The sequence below is a fragment of the Seriola dumerili genome, unplaced genomic scaffold (assembly GCF_002260705.1).
Source record: "Seriola dumerili isolate Sdu_G_001 unplaced genomic scaffold, Sdu_1.0 BDQW01000089.1, whole genome shotgun sequence".
Classification (NCBI taxonomy): Eukaryota; Metazoa; Chordata; class Actinopteri; order Carangiformes; family Carangidae; genus Seriola; species Seriola dumerili.
In genome coordinates, this window is record NW_019174344.1 from 1,058,901 (window position 1) to 1,079,821 (window position 20,921).

Sequence of the window (20,921 nt, forward strand, 5' to 3'; positions counted from 1 at the left end):
CAACTTTCTCTTTGTAACTTTCTCAGGGGCAGCGTAAGAATCACTCGAATAACTGTCTCATTAAAGCATGTTACATTCATTTTTCACACATCACAGTCAGTGCTTTATTAATTTTTCAATAAATTGCCTGCATGCCTAAGAGCTCAATACAAATGGCTACCACAATTACAACACAGCACCACAGTAATTACTCAAAGGCAGTCTATGTTGGATATTGTGAGCAGCTTGTAAAAGCCTGTTTAAAAGAGGAGTTCATGAACATACTGAGGGAGTAGTATCAAACAGCCCACTCCTACAGAATGTGTACACAATATCATGACCACCTACAGTAGGCAGTTAGTGCAATGCAGGACAATAGTTTTGCAAGAAAAAATGCCTTTGTGAGACTTTAAAATGTTAAAATGGATTATATTGTCTTGTATTGGTCTTTGGGTTATTATGCCCACACTCTGTTTAAGAACCATTGTGACTCTCATTAGGCTAAGCTGTTACTGAGCTTTTGGTGTCAGCTAGGAAGGGAGAAAAAGCCTAAATGGGAAAGAAAAAATCTAAATGGGACATGTAGCTTCTATCCAGATTGTGTCTGTAAATGCTTATTTCAATTATATTTACATTTAACCTTTAAGTGTCATCAGTGTCTTTGTAATTCACACCAAAATGTATTTTGTCTTTCTCAATGCTTCTTCCCCATTAATGAAAATTCCAGTCAGGTACACGCTTTGATATTGTTATATTGCCTAAAAGCATCCTCAAAGTTTCCTCTGAGATCACTGTAGATGAATTTCCTCCAGGGGTCTCCTTTCATAACATAATCATTGGGCTAATGCTGTGAAACTGAGTTAGTCAGGCTCATCAGCACAGAGAGGCCTGTCAATATTGTTTGGTTCTAAGTGCTTATTGTCTGAACTCATTTCACAGTTCAACAAATGTTCTCTCATCAGCAGTGAAATTTAACTTCTTCAGTCATGTCCCGTCAAGCATTTTCTCTCACTAGTGGCCCTAAAGCGATTTGCTGTGGGTGGCGAAGGCAGTTGTCACACTGACTGAAAGGAGGCGGAGCAGTGTGAGTAACTTCTGTGAGCTGCAGCACTGATTGGAATGGATCTTGCCTAAACATCAACAGCAGGCCTGTGTTCTCAGCTAGCAGGGGCCCACACTGCCGCCTTTGTGCCCTGCTCCCAGTCCCACCAGGATGGGTCACACTTGCTCTAAACACATGCACATTTATTCACACACACAGTGAAAACCTTAATGCCATTGGAGGTCGGCATTTGAATCAGTTACATTTTAAATTTGATGACGATGTGGTTGCAAGGTGCTGATGCAATATGTGGCCACTGCAAGGAGATGAAGAAATATGATGATTGTTTTAAGCTGTTGATCCTCAGTCTTGACACAGAGCAGTGGGAAGTACCCTTTATACTTTCTTCCTTTTATGTCTGGACTTGTCATTTTCATCATGCTTCACTGAATAACCAAACTCTAGAGACGGAGCGAGCATGCCAGGAATTCTCACAGACGAGCTGGCTGGCACACTTCTTCCTCTCATTGGATTTCATCATTGGTCAAATGTGAGAGTAGATAAAGCTCTGTCAGTTCTTCTCTCAGATACTATTTCTGTAAAAGAAAACTGAAATTCCTTATTAGGACGTATGTTTTCACAGTTAAAAAGAAAATGAGTGCTTATTGAAATTGATGGTCCTGTTCTCCAGGCTTGTTGAACCAGCCATCAGCAGATGTTCTGTTGGGTTTTGTTTCAATTTTGTGATCCCAAGATTGACAAGAAAGCTTCGTAGTACTGGTAGCTACTGCCCAGTCTAGACCATATTACACCTAAAGACCAATCACCAAGGTCATCTATGTCTGATAAAGCACAGAGAAAAAACTGTGCCACCTCAGAAATTCCTCCACTTTGGACAATGACAGGTAGTGCAGTGTGCCATTTTATCACTTTTACCTACCAAGACAAATTCAGTTTCAGGTAGCTCAAAGGCTGCTGATACAATGTAGAAGACTCAAGTGGGTCATTTGTCTGTGTAAGCAAGCTAGAGTTCAGCAAGCAATGTGGCATTGAAAGACAAGCTGTTGTCCATGGCTGTAATGTTCACACATGTGGTTTACTGCTGGATTTATAGTTTTCTCAGCTTGTAGCTTCACACCAATGACAGATAATTGTACCTGACCCCTAAAACCACCTGTTTGCACAGTGGGAACAGACAGATTCCCTTGGCATAATAATGATAATTGTTTTTCATGCCCAGGTGCCCCTAAGCAGCTATCTGCTCATCCCCAAAGAAGGATAGATACCCAATTACAGGCGTACTCATATGAGTCCAAATGAAGTACCGAGCACAGAATCAATAGGTCCTATGTTGTCTATAAATACAACAAGAGTAATTTCCTTTATGAGCTCTCTAACAATTAAATTAATGAAACCGACAGGCACACCAGGACAACAACACACTTTGTTTTTGATATCCTACCTGAACCCAAAGGGACCAATGTATTCTTTCCTTTTTTGCAATTAGCGGAGGGTTGCTTTAGTCTGTGGCCATCTAGGACTTGATTAAAGCTGTTCATGTTTCCGTTTGTATGTGCTGTTGAAATATGCAGAGGGAATGCAACCAAAAAAGGAGACCTTAACTCACTCAATGTAACTGTCAACTGACCTGATTGTGTCACTGATAATGACACTCACCACCTGTGAATACAGTCTATCCATCATGGGTCAGGCGCCCGACTCTGTCCTGCTGCAGCTGGATCCCAGTTAATCCTTGCACTGGTTCCCCCTGGCACCCATCTCCCTCGCTGTCTGCCAGTCACATTGTAACCCATCGGTAATCAGGCAATTTCCTGAGTCTTGCTGAGAGATTTACAAATTCCCTGCTGCTTTTCCCTAGTGCCACATATCTTCATGCTAATACTGCCTTCTCCCACAACAAGCATGCAGAAAGATGATATGTAAGCATGCACACACACTGACATTCTTCCTCGTTTCGTTCTTTTTCTACTTGTTTTACGTGAGAGTAAGGTAATTGTGAGCGACATACAGACTTAGACAGAATTGGCCTCTCTTTTCCACCTCTGCCCATTTTTTCTCCTAATTTTCTACCATGAGTCAAAGATGACCACAACTGTCTAACACGTTGCCCAGTTGCTAGGCAGTGGACAGTATTTATTTTCCTACAAACACAGCTTTTTGTCATCTCCTGCTCTGTACAAGCAGTCAGATCCCACAGTGTGTTTGTCAAATAGTTTAGTTAAATGCAGTAGCGTGTCTTTTACTATATCTTCAGTTTATTCTTCAGAAACACATAAAAACAAAGCAAAGAAGCTAAGTCTGTCGATTGGTTTGTTCTACTTAGGGATAGTGTGAGATCTGATGGTGACTATAGTCTATTCAGTCACCAAGGCCAACAGTTAGAATTTACTGTAGAGGCAAGCTCTGCTTGTTCAGTGCTGAGTCATACAAAATTTTTTCCAAACAATCTTTGGAAAATACTAGTATCAATAGGGCATGTGAAAATGGTCAGTGTGTGTGTCTGTTCCTGCAGCTGCAGTCCTGAGCCTCCATGGTCCAAAGGGAGATATGCCGATAATGCAGTATTAGATCACAGATCAGACAAAGTGTGTTGTGTAATAGCGACAGGATCAGTGGTATCAGTCTGACTGTCATTAGGCCCGGAGTTCCTGCCACAGCTTTTCCCCACAGAACCACCAGCAACTTATGCTTATTGCCCCAATCTTGAGACTGATTGTCGCTTGTATTACATCAGTGACCATGACAAAAGAATCCTCTATGATCCCTCAGCAGTCCCAGCTGTCATACTAAATGTCTGTGTGTGTTTCATTCAGTTAAGGTTTTGTTAGCAGAAACAAAGAACGTCCAGTCCTGTAGGGATTCTGCAAACATCTTTATTAAAGTACATGTGCTTGTACAGTTGTTGGCAGCCTTTTATTGCCAGCTGGCAAGTATGAAATATTAAAGTGAAATAGCGCAGTGCAGGACTTCCTATGTGTATTTACATTGTGGTTGCTGAAGCGCTAATACTCAGGATAACTGCAGCAGCAGTGCATTGTTCACATTGAGGTGTACATAAAACCCAAGTTTAACCTCCAAGTTACTGTGAGTTGAGTTAATTTTGTTTGGTCACATTGAATTTACTGTTGTGTGAAGGGGAACAGTCTGCTTTTGGTTCAGGCAGATTCCACATGCACATGCTTGAAAGCTGAGAGTACACAGAGTCTGTCAGGAGCTAAAGTGTATTTGTATTGTACAGTAAAAAGACCTGCTACCTATTTGTTAATCAAAGCGGCAATAGCACCAAGGTATGTGCCAAACCTCACCGCTCTTTTCTAACTGTTAGCAGCTTCAGGTTCAGTGGACAAACTCCAAAGGGCATGTTTACTACTTTCAGGTGTGTGTGTGTGTGTGTGTGGGGGGGGGGGGGTTGACACGGCCTGCTACCTTGGCCCTTATGATAAATTATTGATTTACTTAATAGTACTTAAACATAAGAGGTAGTTAAAATAATTATACAGACTCAGAGTGTGGAGGTTTAAAAGAAGACTGTTTTGATGGCATTTTGGCTTTGAGCCAATATAGTAGTGAAAAACAGCTCAAGTAGAATAATGCTTGGGTGGCACATATGATTAATTCAAGTATTCTATCTACATTCAATCATAATAACTACATTAATATGGAGTGCACACTGCCCATTTCCATTGAATCAACCTGTATCTTAGATTGTCCCATTTTCATTTTCACCCTGGTGTCCAGTCACACTGGTTTTATTATATTTTTGACCATATATTCAGCCTTTGTACACACCTAATGACACCTTCAGGCTGTCAAAATCTGTTGGATGTCTGTTAAAACAGTCTTTATTTCAAGTTCTGCTCGATTAGCCAGTCTGAGCTCATACACCATGGAGGAGTAGGGGCTGACAGCTGTCTGTGGAAACTATCTTGGCCCATTCCTACCCAGGGGCTACACTGTGCATGTGCGTGCAGCATGCTGTGTAGTAGTGTATTTTAAGGGTCATCCCAGAAAGACTTCACCCTGGGCGAGTTCGAATGGAGAGTGCACTGACAGGCACCCCTGGGTGTGTGTGTCTCTGTGTGTGTGTAGTGTTAGATTCCTTGTGGCAGATGAGCTCTTTCTGGTCGCCTCAGGCAGTTAGAATAAACATAGCACTGGATAAGAAAAGCCCATATCCTGTCAGTGTGAGACGTTTCCATTAAAATGCTAACCATCATAAAGTGACTTGTCTTGAAATAAAAAGAGGGGAATAAGATGACAGGTGGTTTTTGTTCCTTCAGAGGTTGAGAGTGTCTGGGATGTTTCCACTGGGAAATTAAGACATCGCTTTATTACCATTTGAATTCAGACTACAGATAGAACTGGCTCGAGCTAAAGAGGCAGAATCCCTGCAGATATAAAGTGAGAGAGATCAGTAGACTGGTCCAGAATGAAATTGAGAGATGAGATCTGTTGCAGAGCTATTGCCAAGGCTGCAAGGTAAAAAGGAGGGGAGTAAGACAAGGGTCCAGATGTGAGGCGGCCACGCTGGCTGCATGTTTACATTTCTCAGCTAACAGGAGCATATTTTTAACCTCTGCCTGTTTTTGTTCTCTCTGCAGGTGCTGGAGAGTCGGGAAAGAGCACCATTGTGAAGCAGATGAAGTGAGTGACTGCTAATTGTTTTGCTTTTCCTCCCAACATGTCTGACGAAATAATATATTTTTTAACATCACTAGTAAATGTTCAAGGAAATTTAAACATAGATGGTGTTTCAACATTTATTTGAGGATCAGTATGTACTGCATAAACATAAATGGAAGAATTATAGCAGCACAATAATTTGTGGATATTAAAGCAAATGTGTAGCACAGATGTTACCCAGCAACAAAACATCTTTCCTGGGTTTGAATCTTAGCTCTGGTCCTTTCTTAAGATATAAGGAGTTTACACTTGCCTGAGTTGGAAAAGTTGATTTGTCAATAAAACAAATGTGACAAAATGCAGTGAGGATGAAGTTTTAGTGAAATGACTGAATGAATCGTCAACTTCAATGTTCACTGAAGCTTCAGCTGCGCTGAACAGATAAAAAATAATCATATCTGTATGGAGCATTGAGGAGACTTAACCCTTCTCAAATTAATATGTGAAACAGACATGAAACATAAATAGCGTGTTTCCTACATGTTGCATCATTGCGATGCACAACCTTGGTTTAATGGCACCCTGATGTGCCCAAATTCTAATATTGGATGGAAACAATTTTGGTTCTGATTTTTTTGTTCAAAATAAACACTAAATTTAGATGGGAAACTAGTACTTGATTTCGTGCATTAGGTTCCAAGTTCTAATGGAGAAGAATGTTAAAATGTTTTTTACCTAAGCAAAGTTGTCAAATGCAGGTACATTGGTCCTCTTATTATATATAAAGTTTTTACTTATTAGTATATAACGCGTTAGCTAAGTGGAGTTTATCTCAGCTCTATATCAGTTCATCAGTTAGATCAGCCAGAAACTCTGAAAATAGTCAGTTTTTCCACACTTCAAGAGTGAAAAGTAATTTCATTTTTAAAATATGGTTATTTTTTATTCAAATTCTAGTAAAGCAGGTATGTCTTCTAAATGTGATCCTCCCATGTAGTTTCTATCATAAAATATCCTTTTCTGTTCTTTCAGACACACACACGCACACACGCACACCTTCCTCTACACTGAAGCTTATATTGTACACAGGGATGTTCCTCATCTGATAATTGCAAACTTCTATCAAGCTGATATGGTGACTAATGAATGGTGAGGTTGGCACTCCTTGCCTCAGAACCAACTGGCTGTAAAAAGCCTCATGTACCATGAACATTTATCATCAGCCTTATGAAGGAGCAGCACTCTCAACAGGTACCAGGGTCCATCTTGGTACCTTGGCTATAGATAATTCTGTGAAAATGCCTCCAGACTTGTTTTTACATTTATGCAATTCAGAATTATCCTGGTAAAGACAACCCACCATTACTGCTGTGCTGAATCTAATAACAAAGCATAGGACCAATATTATTTTAGTCAGACTGTACAGAAGATCCTTGACAATGCCGTTCTACACTGAAACAACAGCATGAACTTTTCCTACACCCATCACTAGATTTTGACTATATGCCTTAGATTAAAAAGTGGCTTACTTGTGCGTGAGCTGGCATTGTCAATGACAACTGGTGAGGTTGCAATATTTTCTAATGAGTCGTTTTACAAACAGTCACAAAAGATATGATAAAAAACATGAAAGAAAGAGGAGTACAATCACTTGTTTCCGTTGTGTTCTGTATAGCCTGGGCTTTGATTACTGTGCACTGAAGCATAAATGAAACTGCTGATTTCCGGGCTGTGTAATTTCGCTCCTGCCAGTCTCTCTTAGACACTCCCTACTTGTCTTTTAAAACAAGGATTCAGAAGTTGGTGCTAAATGTGCATTTCCACAGCATGAATAGAAGAATAAATATGAACGTTATTAGGTTTCTTGTATCCTTCAGTGTTGCTGCACTCACTGCAATTTCACACATTACTCAGATGCAGTTCTCTGCAATTCACTCATGTGCACATCAGTGAGTACTTATATGTTTGATGCTTTTGCTGTTGATATATCATTACCATACAGACTCATAAATTTGCCTAAAGACATTTTGACTTGCCTTAGAGGACATTACAGAGCGCTGGATCTGGTTAATCTTAACGGACTACAGCCGTTACTGACGCCTGTAGTTTTCTCACTATGACATGTCAATTATGAACAAACCATTCAACCTGTTCATAAAAAACACAACACCAGTGTCTTTGCTCTTATGGGAGAAGGAGTGAATAGTTTGAGCTACTTTAAAATCCTTAAAACTAGACAACAAACGTAACTTGCTGTAATGGACCTTGAATGTAACCCCCTCTTCTTCTTTTGTAAAATGGACAAATAATAGATTTCATATACTGTGTGAGAGATTTTCCTATTCATAATTCTGACTCATGTATAACAATACAAAAGTGTGTGAGTGTCACACAAAACTAATCTAGTTTTGAAGTTCTTTTGAAAAAATTCTCATTGACACTAGACTAATAGGTTTTGACAAAAAAGGAGGATGACAGTCCTGTCCTGTGACAGCCACAGGATATGACAGCATTAATGATGGGATTTCAGTTTAATCCAGTTTTAGACTTGTATTGAAAATTTCTCCTCGTTGACACTAGACTTACAAGTTATTTTTAGCATAGCAGTAATAAAATATTTAAATGAGAAGGAAGCAGCTCACAAATTTCATATAATAAAATATGTCCACTCTGTGTTTGTACCTCACACACACATTAGTTTTTACTTTATGCGCATTTGCACTTGCATATTTTTCTCTTCGCTTACTGTGTATTTATTATCACTGCTTTATTGTAGTTTAATAATAGTTTTTACTTTACTTACTCATTCAGCAATTGTAACAAAACAATTTCTCTGCAGGGATCATTAAAGTTTTTCTGATTCTGATATAACTACCATCACCAAGTTTTCAGTTCAGTTGTTTAACTACTCAGTACTACTACTATAGACTTCAGTAAAATGTGATCAAACATTAATCTTGCCATATAAAAAGCTCTTTGCCTTTTTCTTGTTATTAGAGCTCAAAAAGGTGTAGATGGTGAAGTCTAGAAGCAAAATTCTTCCCTTTGGATTCTTTGGTTCTTCACTGTCTTCACCAACACAAAGTTTATTTTTATGCAAAACTGTACTACTGTTGAGTAGTCCCTCAAATTTCTGGTCATGTTATGCAAAGAGCTAGGTGGCTCATGGTGTCCCGCTCTACCTTTTCCACATGTGCCAGCCTAATGTTAGGTTTAGATCAAATCTGATTAGAACTTTCTAAAACAAAGTTTGCAAAAGTCACAATCCGGTCAACCAGAAATTATTTTATTAAAATATTCAAAGTATAGTTTGTATGAGGGGGTGAGAGTGTGGGTTTTTGGTCCTTTTGGCTGGGCCTCACTGTGTTTCACAGTGGGCTCACTTGCATTTTAATAAGGTCCTATTCAGCACATCACACTACCAATGAGCATCCTGGCTGTGTGACTCTGGTCTCTGGGTTGTGAAGAGGCCAGGGGAGGTGGTTCTGTTTGGTTTTCAGTCCAGCAGCTTCTGTCTCAGCCCCATGGTTTTTCAACCACATGCCTCTTTCTCTTCGTTTCTCTCTCCACTGCTCCAAAAGCAAGTAAATATTTGTTTTAGTGTCCTCTAGCTGAGAGATACAAAAACGCCTGAATTTTCCCAGCACCTCAACCCAGCAGTGTTCTGATTTGTGATCACAGATGGACAGTTTTCACAACCAGAGAAATTATTTGACTAGATACACAAGACACATATTCTGTAAGTCGTAGGTTCTCTGTCAGAAGTGACTATTATGTTTTATTGTCAAGTTGAGATTTCAGCACAGACTATGCATCATTTTGTTTTTGTTTTTTTTTAACACCTTCTCTCCCTCTGTTCTGCTTTCAGGATTATCCATGAGGATGGATACTCAGAAGATGAGTGTAAACAGTACAGAGCAGTTGTCTACAGCAACACAATCCAGTCCATTATGGCCATCATCAAAGCCATGGCCAACCTCAAGATTGACTATGAGGAAACTGCTAGAGCGGTAGGTCTCTGACAGTAATTAAATTAACCCTGTAATTCAAAACCGTTTACCTCTGCAAAAACTACATTTAGGGAAAAAAATAAATGTTTTAGAAGATTGTGTGACTGTTTACATCAGCCACTGCAAAACTTAAAAGACAAGCCAGCTAGAGAGCATCTCCGCCCATGCTAAGTATACCTGTTTTTATGTTTTACAGTGCTCTACGTGTGGATATATGAGCAGTATATTAGCCTAACGTAACTGCAGATACTTTTAAATACAGATGCAGTTTGAAGAGCTTGAGTATGATTCATATTGTCCTCAAGCAATTTGAAACTAAGCTGTCATTTCGGAATAGAAAGCTGTTAAAGGTAGTCACCTTCAGGAAACCCATTAAAGGTTAGTGTAATATAGCTGCATGCGGCTGAGTGATATCATCTCTACTAATCACCACCGAGCCTCCACTCTGCGTCCACCCCAACCACCCATATCTAGCTGTGACGATTTGAGGCAGCAGAGCTTATGCAGCTCATGAATTTCTCTCGGGTGCAGTGTGACAGATTCTACTTCAACTCTGGGTAGCAGATGCTTAAGATGGTCTCCTGCAGCGTCGCGTATTTTTGTCCCTGCGTGTGTGTTTGTAAAGAACAAAAAACTGTAAAGAGCTGTCTTTCGTCAAGGCACCACCCAGGGAGATAATGAGATCACAGATACAAAAACTCTGCATTACTCATGAGAAGAGAAATTCACTCCTTTTGACCACGGACCCATCATCTTTCAGATGTGATTCATATATTCTATTCTCACAGATCATCTGAAAGATGATTTCTAAATAAGCATCCTTAGTTAATAGATGTTGGAGGAGTCTTGTCAGCATCCATACCAAAGTAAATTTGAGAAGATTTGACTTAATAAAATGCAGAGGAGGAGACAGCTGTGTTGGTATGCCTTTTACACAATCCAACAATTCAGCATAAAGCCACATACTGCATTTCTGCTCACCTTATATTTCTTCGCTATTAACTCACCTCCGTGTTTCTACGAGTGTGTAAATGCTACATAGGGAAATCTGACCTACCTGATCCTCACACTCTCAAATTTGCTCAATTGCAATAAGTAATAAAACATTGTCATGTGAAGTGACGTGATAAAACATGTGCTCCACAATGTTGACAATGAAATTCTGATTTTTTTGAAAAATATTCCCTACTTTGCAGTTTCTTCACATTTTTGATACTTGTCGTTTTTACAAATTTCAGTCTCCCAGGTGACCTGCATTCCACAGGAGTTGTATAAACATGGTTTTATGTGGAAAGAGCTCTTAAACTGCCTGGTGTATGTCAGGTTTGGCTCAGCAAAGGTAGCTAGCTCTGCATGACAGGTTCTGTTGGACAGATTGCAGTGTTTCATGAATTAGTTTATTTGAGACACACCTTCCCCCACTGCAGTGGCCTACAGAGAGTGTTGCATATCCTGGAATATTTGACAAAATTCAATTAAAAAGGCAATATTTGTCTCACAGCCAGAAGGGAAGCAGTCAATATTCAGCAATGCCCCTAAGTCGATGTGTGGCTGAGCTGGTTTGTATGCTCTCTTCATTTGTACATAAGAAACAATCTGCTTTCATTGTTTGTAAGGCGCTTTGCACTTGTTTAGATGTGTCATGTTGCACTAATTTCTTCATTATCAACTGATTTCACTTACAGCTGAGATGGATTGGAGGGTAGAACAATGGTTAACTTATACACGGAAGTCTGCTCTCAATGGTTAACATCCCTTGTCCAGTGTCAGAGTTGTGCAATGAAGGTGACATTATCTATGTAGGATTCCCTTTTCATGCTGCTAGTGCATATAGCTGCAACTCTAGCTTTGTTTAGGTTAAGTTGTGTGTATGTACAGGTATGTGTGTAACAGTCATCTTGAAATGGATAGAATAAGAGGGCAGTCCTTGTCGTTAAAGAAACTTTCTCATAACTTGACCACACCATGTTTGCTCCATCAACAGTCATCTGTGAGCTTAAATTAACACTAAAGTAACATTTCTCACACTTTGATTTACTTCTGTTTCTTCACCTCTCTCTTGTACAATCTAATTGGTCAAGAGAGCATATCTCCTTACAGTTGGCTCTAATATGTGTCAAATCAGACTTGTATGAATTGTGTAGGGCTGCAGAAACATCTGACCACATAACATGGAAAGAAAATGCTGTATTTTCTTTTAATCATGGAACCATCAGTTTTCCAGTTGTTGTCATTCTTATCTGCAGTTCCTTTGTCAAGTAGGTCTAGATGGTTTTTAAAAGCACCAGTTACCACATGCACACACAGGATACCGGCTACAATATGTTGGCGAGGCAGTGTGCTGACAACCACTTACCAAACATGACTGACATGATTCATGTTGGCAAAGCAAGTTAATCCAGAATATTATCAGCCCCATGAATCTCTGTTCTGTTTTTTCTTTGTCACTGCTGGTCACATCTCAAAAAAAAAAAATTAAATTTAAATCACAATCAACAAAGTATGTCATTTTTCAGTTCTTTTGCCACAATTGTGAATTCTCAGTATTTTACACATGCATTCAGGGCACCTGTCAGTGGGCACTGTCAGAAGCAAGTACAATATCGGCCCTGTGGAAATTTTCTAAAAGTTGTATTCTAAATAAAGCCCTGCAGTGCTCATCAGCTTTTCCTAGTGAAGAAATATTTCTTTTTTTTTAAGAGACATACTCTGTCTAACTCTGTGTATGGGGGTATGTGTGTGTGTGTGTCTGTGTGTCTGTGTGTGTCTGTGTCTGTGTCTGTGTCTGTGTCTGTGTGTTTCTTTACTTGTCAGGATGATGCCCGCCAACTGTTTGCTCTGTCAGCAGCAGCAGAGGAGCAGGGCATCCTGCCAGAGGACCTGTCCAACGTCATCCAACGACTGTGGGCCGACAGCGGCGTCCAGAGCTGCTTCACACGGGCCCGAGAGTACCAGCTCAACGACTCTGCAGCCTAGTGAGTGCTTTAGTAACACAAATTAACATCAAGATTATGGTGTGGACTATGTGTCTCAACATAAAACTGCACATAGTTGGGCTCTGAAAACATAGTTACTGGACTTTCAGTTTGAAGTAATTTCAAATTACATGACACATCACCTTTGCGAGATGAACGTGATGTGCAATGTGATGTCAATATTGAAAATAAAGACAGCAGTCATTGTCAAATCTCACTGATAATGTTGTATTTGAGGAAAATGACGATGAAATAGGGATATAACTTTGGATAAGATACTCATTGCTTCTCAACAAGTGATTGCTCTGAGTGGACTGACAGTGTCAGTTTGGAGCCAAACACATATATAAACACGTGCATCAGTCCAACACTAACAGTAGCATGCTAAAATATTATTGAGAGCCACGTTTTTCCTGCTAACTGGAGATGTACTGTAGCTGAGTAGTGTCACTGCACTTCTACTCTCTTGTTTGTGGAAAACATTTCCAGCCAGCACAGGTAGTGAAAGGTGTATTTATTGCAGTTTTACTTCATGAGTAAAGCTGAAAAGATTATGCGTTTTCACTAGGAAAATCCTACACAGCTTTAAATGACAGTACGCATTCAGCAAGCAATTTTAACAAATGCATTGTTCAAACACAATTTGACCCATTGCATTGATTGATTAAAACTAAATTATCATTATCATATGATTGAATTGCAGTAAATGTTAATTTTCCTAGTACAGGAGTAATTTGATTTCTCTTTTGATTATGTTTATACATTAGTTTGAGGGGAAGGACTGTAAAACCATTGTGTCCCTTGAGCTGCGTTTAGAGCTGAAGTTTAGCTTTAATATACCTACAACCAGCCCCAGAATATCCTTGCTGTCTCACCAACACTTTACTCTCAGTTTTCTCTGTACTGGATTCTGTTCATCCTGTTATTTTTCACATTGTTAATATGTCAACACATTTCTACATTTACTCTGCATCATCACATTAACCACTGAGAATCCACAGAGAGCAGCCACAGTTATTAATAAAGAGGACATTACTGTTTTGTTTAACCAGAGGCTTTTACTTTTAAGACCTGTTGTGCTGCTAATCTGCAGCAACAGAGCCGACCTCAGCCTCTCTCTGCAGGTCTTAATTGCCTCAATGACCCTCATCTCTGAGTGCTCCATTTGTTGACCGTATTGTTGTAATGCACCAGTATAATAGCAGCAAGAGCCAGAGGTAATTGTGACAGGCTGCTGGGAAGAGGTGAGAGGTGGTTATCACTCTAACCCTTAGGGATGCACTGCTGCTCTGAAATGGAAATCCAGAGAAAACGGCCTCAGCCTGGTCCACCACCAGCTGCCTGCAAGCAGCAGCAGGAATTCACCGCACTAATTTCTGTTTAATACACCAAGCTAGCCTTTGACAATACTATGACACCTCCAGATTGTGCAGTAAACTGTCAGGGGAGTGTTAAGTGTTTCACAAATGATTGCCTTGCAGTCAAGGTGGTATTTAACCTCCAAGGGGAGCAATGTTGTTCTCTATTTGTGTTGGCCAGTGTAATCATAACTTCTGCGTCTGTGCTTCACTGCTCTTGTTAAAGCCATGGGGACCTGGATTCACATTTAGTAGTTGGAAGAATAGACGGCCTGCAGTGTTTCATGGAGGCTTTGTAGAGCGCTGGGTGAGTTGGTTTCTATAAGAGAGACTAAATCAGTCTGCTACTAGACCATAATCCATGTCTGAGCACAAGCTGAGAGCCAAAGAAGGGAAGGGAAAGATAAAGAGAGAGGGAAGGCACAGCTCACATTAACAGAGATCTCTCTCTTCTCACTCTCTAGGTTTATTAGAAAGGGACGTGTACTGTACACTCTGAAAATAATGGATCCATCTGTCATTATTTGAGGAAACAAGCCTAACCTTTTCACATGTCTGCGTGAATGACAATGAAACGGTCTCAGCTTGCACTGTAATTGTTGTGGGTAGAACAATATTTGCTGCATTTTGGGCTCTACAAGTCTACTGTGGTTTCTCTCTACCCTTAAAATGTCCATCATTTTGCAACTGACAAGTCTCTGTCGCACTACGCTTGAGTACCTTTTCTTGATAGAGTGTAAGCTGACTAAATTCAGTTAATCTCAAAGGCTTATAAACCCAATGGCCAAATCAAGCAGTATTACAGTATCTGATGTGTGGACTACAAAAGCAACCTAAACCTCTCTGTGTGACACGTGGCATGAAGTATTGGTGCAAAGGCTCTAATGTCTACACCCAGGCTGTGGCTTGTACGGGATTTCATCCAGCACCAACGCTTTGTTATACAACATAGTCTTTTTACGCAGTTTAATATTATGTTTAAAGATCGACAGAAAATATGGTTGCCCTCTAGCCTTTTGTATCTTTTGTGTAATATTATATGCGTAGCAGTTGATTGTGGCCTTGTATTTAGTGCTTTTATCTGGCATTAGGCATGCTGGCCCGAAAGTCAGTAAGTAAGATTGCTTTATTCTGTGTTGTTTGCATACTCGTACACACACACACACACACACACACACACACACACACACACACACACACACACACACACACACACACACCACATCTTCTAATCTTCTATATAGATTTGAACCAATACAAAATATGGACACAGTATTGTCAAACTGAAATTGATTAAAGTATATCAAAGCTATCCTTCTACTTTTTAATCTAGTAGAAAATCGTAAAATAGAAGCAATCTGACAATAATATTTTACAACTGAATTGTTTGCTGTCCCTAAAGCTGATTTAAATTCACTGTCTTTTGTGTGTTAGCATTTGAACTAACAGCAAAGCAGGAATCGGTGTTTACATCACTGACCATACAACATAATTTTATGATTATTAGGAGGATCACTAAGAAAGTTTAAATACTACAGATGTCCCTTGCCATGCTTTACGTGTTGCAGCTGGCAGTAGATAAAAAGTTTCAGAAAATGTTGCCTGATCTTACAACACATACACTGAGTAATAACTTGCATTACATTGTGTAATTATTCATGACTCCTTAATGTTTTAAAATGAGTTTAAGTGTTTAAAAAGGTGAGGAGGTTATCTTTAACGACAGGTGGCTGTGTTTACTGTCATAGAGTCAGTCTTGTTTTGTTCTATGACAGCACACTGACTACTCATGTAATGTGATTATAAATTTGAACCTGACTGTTGAGACGACACAGTGCTGCCAGTGCTGTTACAGGGCCGTCATGAGGCACTTCTGTTTTTGTCATGTCTGTGTGAAGGAACAGATGAGACTTTTAACCTGAAACAACCCTCCCTCACACCTCGTCCTAACAACAACAGCTTGGGATCCTTTCCCTTTGTGAGTGTAGAGGACAGCAGTCTTAATTTTATGTTTATGCAATATTTTTTTGTCTTCCTGTCAGCTACTTAAATGACCTGGAGAGGATAGCCAAGCCAGATTACATCCCCACACAGCAAGATGTGCTGCGGACTCGAGTCAAGACCACAGGCATTGTGGAGACACATTTCACCTTCAAGGACCTGCACTTCAAGTAAGACTTCTCTTTATTACAGTTTTTAATCAATTTTGTGAAACACTTGTGCAGCTGACATTTCATTTCACCTGCATCTGCTATATGTAATAGCCAAGGTGGGTCACCTTCACTGCATTAGCAACCACTTCTGCTGATAGACTTATATGAATTAGAAAGAAGCAGTGGAGCTGCTTCACATAGTGGGCTATAATTGTTTAGACCATCATCTAGAAAGTGATCAGAGAGGATGAGGACATGGTCAGGCTCAGCTCAGCAGGTGACAGCAATTACTTGATTACGCTCAGCACATGAAATTCCACAGCACATTTTTGTTTGAACTGTTCTGACTCTAACATGTTGCATGTGAGGATTCACACAATGAGCATGTTTATGAATGCATCAGAGAGAAAAGCATTTTGTCTTCAAAGATTTTCTCTATGAATCAATGTAATTTCAGAAGATATCAGACTTTAAACTTTATGTGAATGCAATCAAAAATGCACTTCTTGTGGAAAAATGTGCACATATGAGTCATTTATGTTTTTATTTAAGTTGCTGCATTTGTTTGCCAGCGCACAATTTCCTACTTTTGGAAAGTCAAAATAAAATTCACAGAAAAGAAGCCGTTTGTTTTATGATTAATGGAGTTATTGTGAAATTTGTTTCATTTCAGCAACTGACCTTATTAGCTGTCTTTACCTGAAACAGATCATCCTACCCATAATTTTTCAATAGGGACTCCATGAGTGAAAACGCATAAACTATTTTTTTTTTTTTGTTATCTCACAAACAATACGCATATGTGTGGGTAGTATTATTTTGTAACTGAATAGTTATCACAGCAGAATGACACACATCAGTAATGGAAAAGAATGTATGAGGGTATACAAAGTCATTATTACCCCCTTTAGTTGGTTACTTTGAATGTCAGTTTCCTGTCATGTTTCTTAGAAGTTGGCTTGTTTTTACAATGTAAATGTTTTTTCATTGTGTTTATGGGTACTGGTAATGGTATTACTGGTAATGGTATTTCTTCATTGTTAAAATAAAATCGCTCCAGCCACACACACATACACGCAGACATATCTGATGGAGACATTAGTCACTACCAAGGCTTTGAAAACAGAGGAAAATGTTTGTAAAATGTGAAAAATATATATCAAAAAATGCTATCAATCAGACCAGACTTCACTAACTACATTATCAAAGCAGCCAAAATGAAGCGGTGTGTGTGTGGCTCTGCTTCTGTGTCTGCTGTGTGTCTGTGTAATATTTAAGTCTCATATTTATGTCTTGATATATTTTATTTCTTTGTGGAAGACATAAACCAAATCCAACCAGCATATGTTTACCTACAGCAGTCTCCTCAGAGCTGTGCTGCTGTGACATATTGAGCTTATGTAAGCAGTGTGGGAGATGAGGTAAACAGTCTAAAGTGTGTCACTGTTATAATGAGCTCTGCTTACTCAGCCCAAAGCTGGCTCTCTGTGAGAGCCAAGGTTCGTCTGTAATGAACAAAATTCTGCAAAGTGAAAACTGCTCAGTAGGAAGAATGAAGTGTCGTGAAAAAAGTGTCACTCTGAGAAGCTACAGATGGTTTTACTCCACCTTTATCTGCCAGCTGAAACGCTTCTCCACAATGTTAGTTGACGAAAATGTTCAATCTGGCTCTGACCATACGAGCATCCTCTCATCCATCTAGGTAAACTCCATCTTTATGAATAAGACATATAGGATCTGAGTGAAAAACCTATTGCTGCCACACCTCCACCTGTCTTAAGGCCGTCTGTTACCACAGCAACTGCACTGTACTAAAACGCTAACAAATGCTAAAGAAAATGACAAGGCCTGTGCAGCGCACACCCCGCCCAGAAGAGAAGAAGAGGCAGATGAGTATTCACAGGAAAGAGGGAGAAAAGACCTTAAAGCTGCGCACAGTCCCATCCGCTCTCATAAAAACAGCATGTTTACACTGTGTGTGTCTGTGCAGGATGTTTGATGTTGGCGGCCAGCGGTCAGAGAGGAAGAAGTGGATCCACTGCTTCGAGGGAGTCACGGCCATCATCTTCTGTGTAGCCATGAGCGCTTACGACCTGGTCCTGGCTGAGGACGAGGAGATGGTGAGTAAAGCTCCTACTCCTTCGATTTGAAAACAATAGCTTCACATTCATTTCACAACAGAGCCCATTCCCAGGATAATTCAAAATGGGGAGGGAGGTTGGGGTTTCAGTGAACTCATTTCCTTTATGTGTCCTAGTTGTGCTCTCTAATAATCTCTTTATCTCCACATTTGTGCCCGTCCCACCCAGAACCGGATGCACGAGAGCATGAAGCTGTTTGACTCCATCTGCAACAACAAGTGGTTCACAGAGACGTCCATCATCCTCTTCCTCAACAAGAAGGATCTGTTCGAGGAGAAGATCGCCCACAGCCCTCTGACCATCTGCTTCCCTGAGTACACTGGTACAGTATGAACGTCTCAACACAAACCCTGGCCAGGGTTGTCTGATTTGTAAAGCTTCAGTGTTTTATGTTTGTATTGTATGAGATTTTCACAGCAACTTGATTGATAAAAATGCAAAGGTTAGTCTTAGAAATCTCAAATTAAACCTCAAGATAATTTTTTGAAAAACAAGTAAAATATTCTATTAACAGGCTGCAAGTTGCACTTCTTTCCTCCTCAAACAAAATCATAAAACCAGGCAGAGTCTAGTCCCACTTTGTGCCTCTCTTGTTTTAGCATTATATTGAAGTCCCAGAGCTAAGCTTGTGTTACAGGTTTGAAATTTTTTTTTGTGTGCAGCAAACAGAATATTTTTTCATCCATAGGATTTTGAAAATGCTTTTCAGGTGTTGTTAAACAATCCTGGGTTTTTCTAACATTGCTGGGTAATTTTGTTCAGAGAAAATAATGCTTCATTCAGTGATCTCCATGGCTCAAATATACAAGACGCTCAAACTGGGCCTGGGCAAAATGATGCAGAATGAATCCAACATTATGAAGAAAATGGAACTTGATTCCATGAAATTCTGAAATAAGTCAATACGGATCACAAACAAAGGAAACTGCCTCACCCATTCAGCCGATTGTTTAAACCCCATTTTCTTCCTCAGGCCCTAACAAGTACGAGGAGGCCCAGGCTTACATCCAGACCAAATTCGAGGACCTGAACAAGAAGAAGGACACCAAGGAAATCTACACCCACTTCACCTGCGCCACCGACACCAAGAACGTGCAGTTTGTGTTTGATGCTGTCACCGATGTCATCATCAAGAACAACCTGAAGGACTGTGGCCTCTTCTAAAATCACATCTGAGAAAGAGTCAAGGTGCGTTTGTTTAGAGAAATTGACTACAGCGTGATTTAGTTCTAACAAGTCACAAAATATAGAGTCCGTATGAAATGACTGATGTATGTTTTTTCTTTTTTTCTTTTTCTTTTCTTTTTTTTTTTTTGCTTCATTAGATTACTTGAACAGTTCTGATGACCATAAAGATGGGGGAATATACACACATCATGAATGACTGCACTGGCCAACCACAATTTCTGCTTTGATCTGCTTTTTATAAAGACACCTAAGAGACAGAAAACTCAACGAGCCCTGCAGAATTTCAATGATTGCTGATTCAGTTGCTCGTATTGTTAACTCTTTGGGCTATGACCACGAAAAAAAAATCAACATTTATTTTGTATTTTTGTTCATTATTTCATGTTTATTTTCAATTACTAGAGGAGGCAAAGGAAAACTTTTTTATATAAATGCATTCATTTTACTTTTAGAGATTCTGATGTGCAAATTATTAAACTTTTAATCACATGAAGCTTATTTTTTAAGAGATGAAGCACAGGCATGGACAGAAAATATGATTGATAAAGGAAAGTGCTTTTTTTTATAATGTTTACATAAGTTTGTCATTCATAGCCAAACCGCATATTGTTCTGCATGACTCAACATGGCAAATATTAGCTCTGTAATCTGCACAAATTATCTAACATTCCTACAAAATAAAAAAAAAAATATTAAAAGGTTAAAAAAGAAAAAAAATGGCTTCACATGCAGGCAGAAATTAAATTCTAACTGATATTTAAAGTATGTGTGTACCTAACATTCTATCACTTTTTATAGTACCTTTACCATGTCTGTTGCAGTATGTTTGTGCCTTGACTTCTGTTTACAACCAATTCCTAGATATGCTTTCAGTACTGTCTGACCTACTGTGCGCCTATATTTTCTTCCGTTCTTCTGCCTAGCACCTATGAATATATAGTGATTATTAATGAGAGACGAAAATCTAATTCAGAAAAAGGTTAGTGTTTTTGGTAAATATTAAAATGCTTTAAAAGTCCTATATGATTTAATTTAAATAAAAGTAGAGATCACCTGAATCTTGCACATTGTTTTTCCTCTCTGTTTTGTTACTTCTATGTTTGTATTGTGACATTGTTTTAGTATTTGTGACAGCTTCACTGTTGTGACATGACAGGAAAATTAGATTGCAAACATAAATACAATGGATTAATGTGCTGAAAAGGAGTCTGACAGTTTTGGACCATTGGAGTGATAGAATAGACGTTCTAACAGTGGATCTTTCAGCCATGGAGGCTGGAGAGGGAGCAGATTTTGCTGGAGTAGATGATTTCATCCATCACATCCTCGACCAGGAGGGGGCAACACATCTATCCAACAAACTGCTGTAGTATTGGGTTGCAGTAAAAAAAATAAAAAAATAAAAAAAAAAAATAGAGTAAAACTCTTGGA

At 39.3% G+C, this 20,921-nt stretch overlaps 1 protein-coding gene across 1 annotated transcript in view; it reads left to right on the top strand.

Moving 5' to 3' along the window:
• Positions 1–20,555, top strand: part of LOC111222064 (guanine nucleotide-binding protein G(i) subunit alpha-2-like) — a 52,109-nt gene extending 31,554 nt beyond the window's left edge. Inside the window, exons 2-9 of the mRNA XM_022745622.1 lie at positions 5,644–5,686; positions 9,534–9,675; positions 12,490–12,650; positions 16,051–16,179; positions 18,152–18,281; positions 18,471–18,624; positions 19,276–19,490; positions 19,628–20,555. Of these exons, the coding sequence (XP_022601343.1) occupies positions 5,644–5,686; positions 9,534–9,675; positions 12,490–12,650; positions 16,051–16,179; positions 18,152–18,281; positions 18,471–18,624; positions 19,276–19,466 (950 nt within the window). The 3' untranslated portion in view covers positions 19,467–19,490; positions 19,628–20,555. The remainder of the gene's footprint in view (positions 1–5,643; positions 5,687–9,533; positions 9,676–12,489; positions 12,651–16,050; positions 16,180–18,151; positions 18,282–18,470; positions 18,625–19,275; positions 19,491–19,627) is intronic.
• The last annotated feature ends 366 nt before the right edge of the window (positions 20,556–20,921 follow it).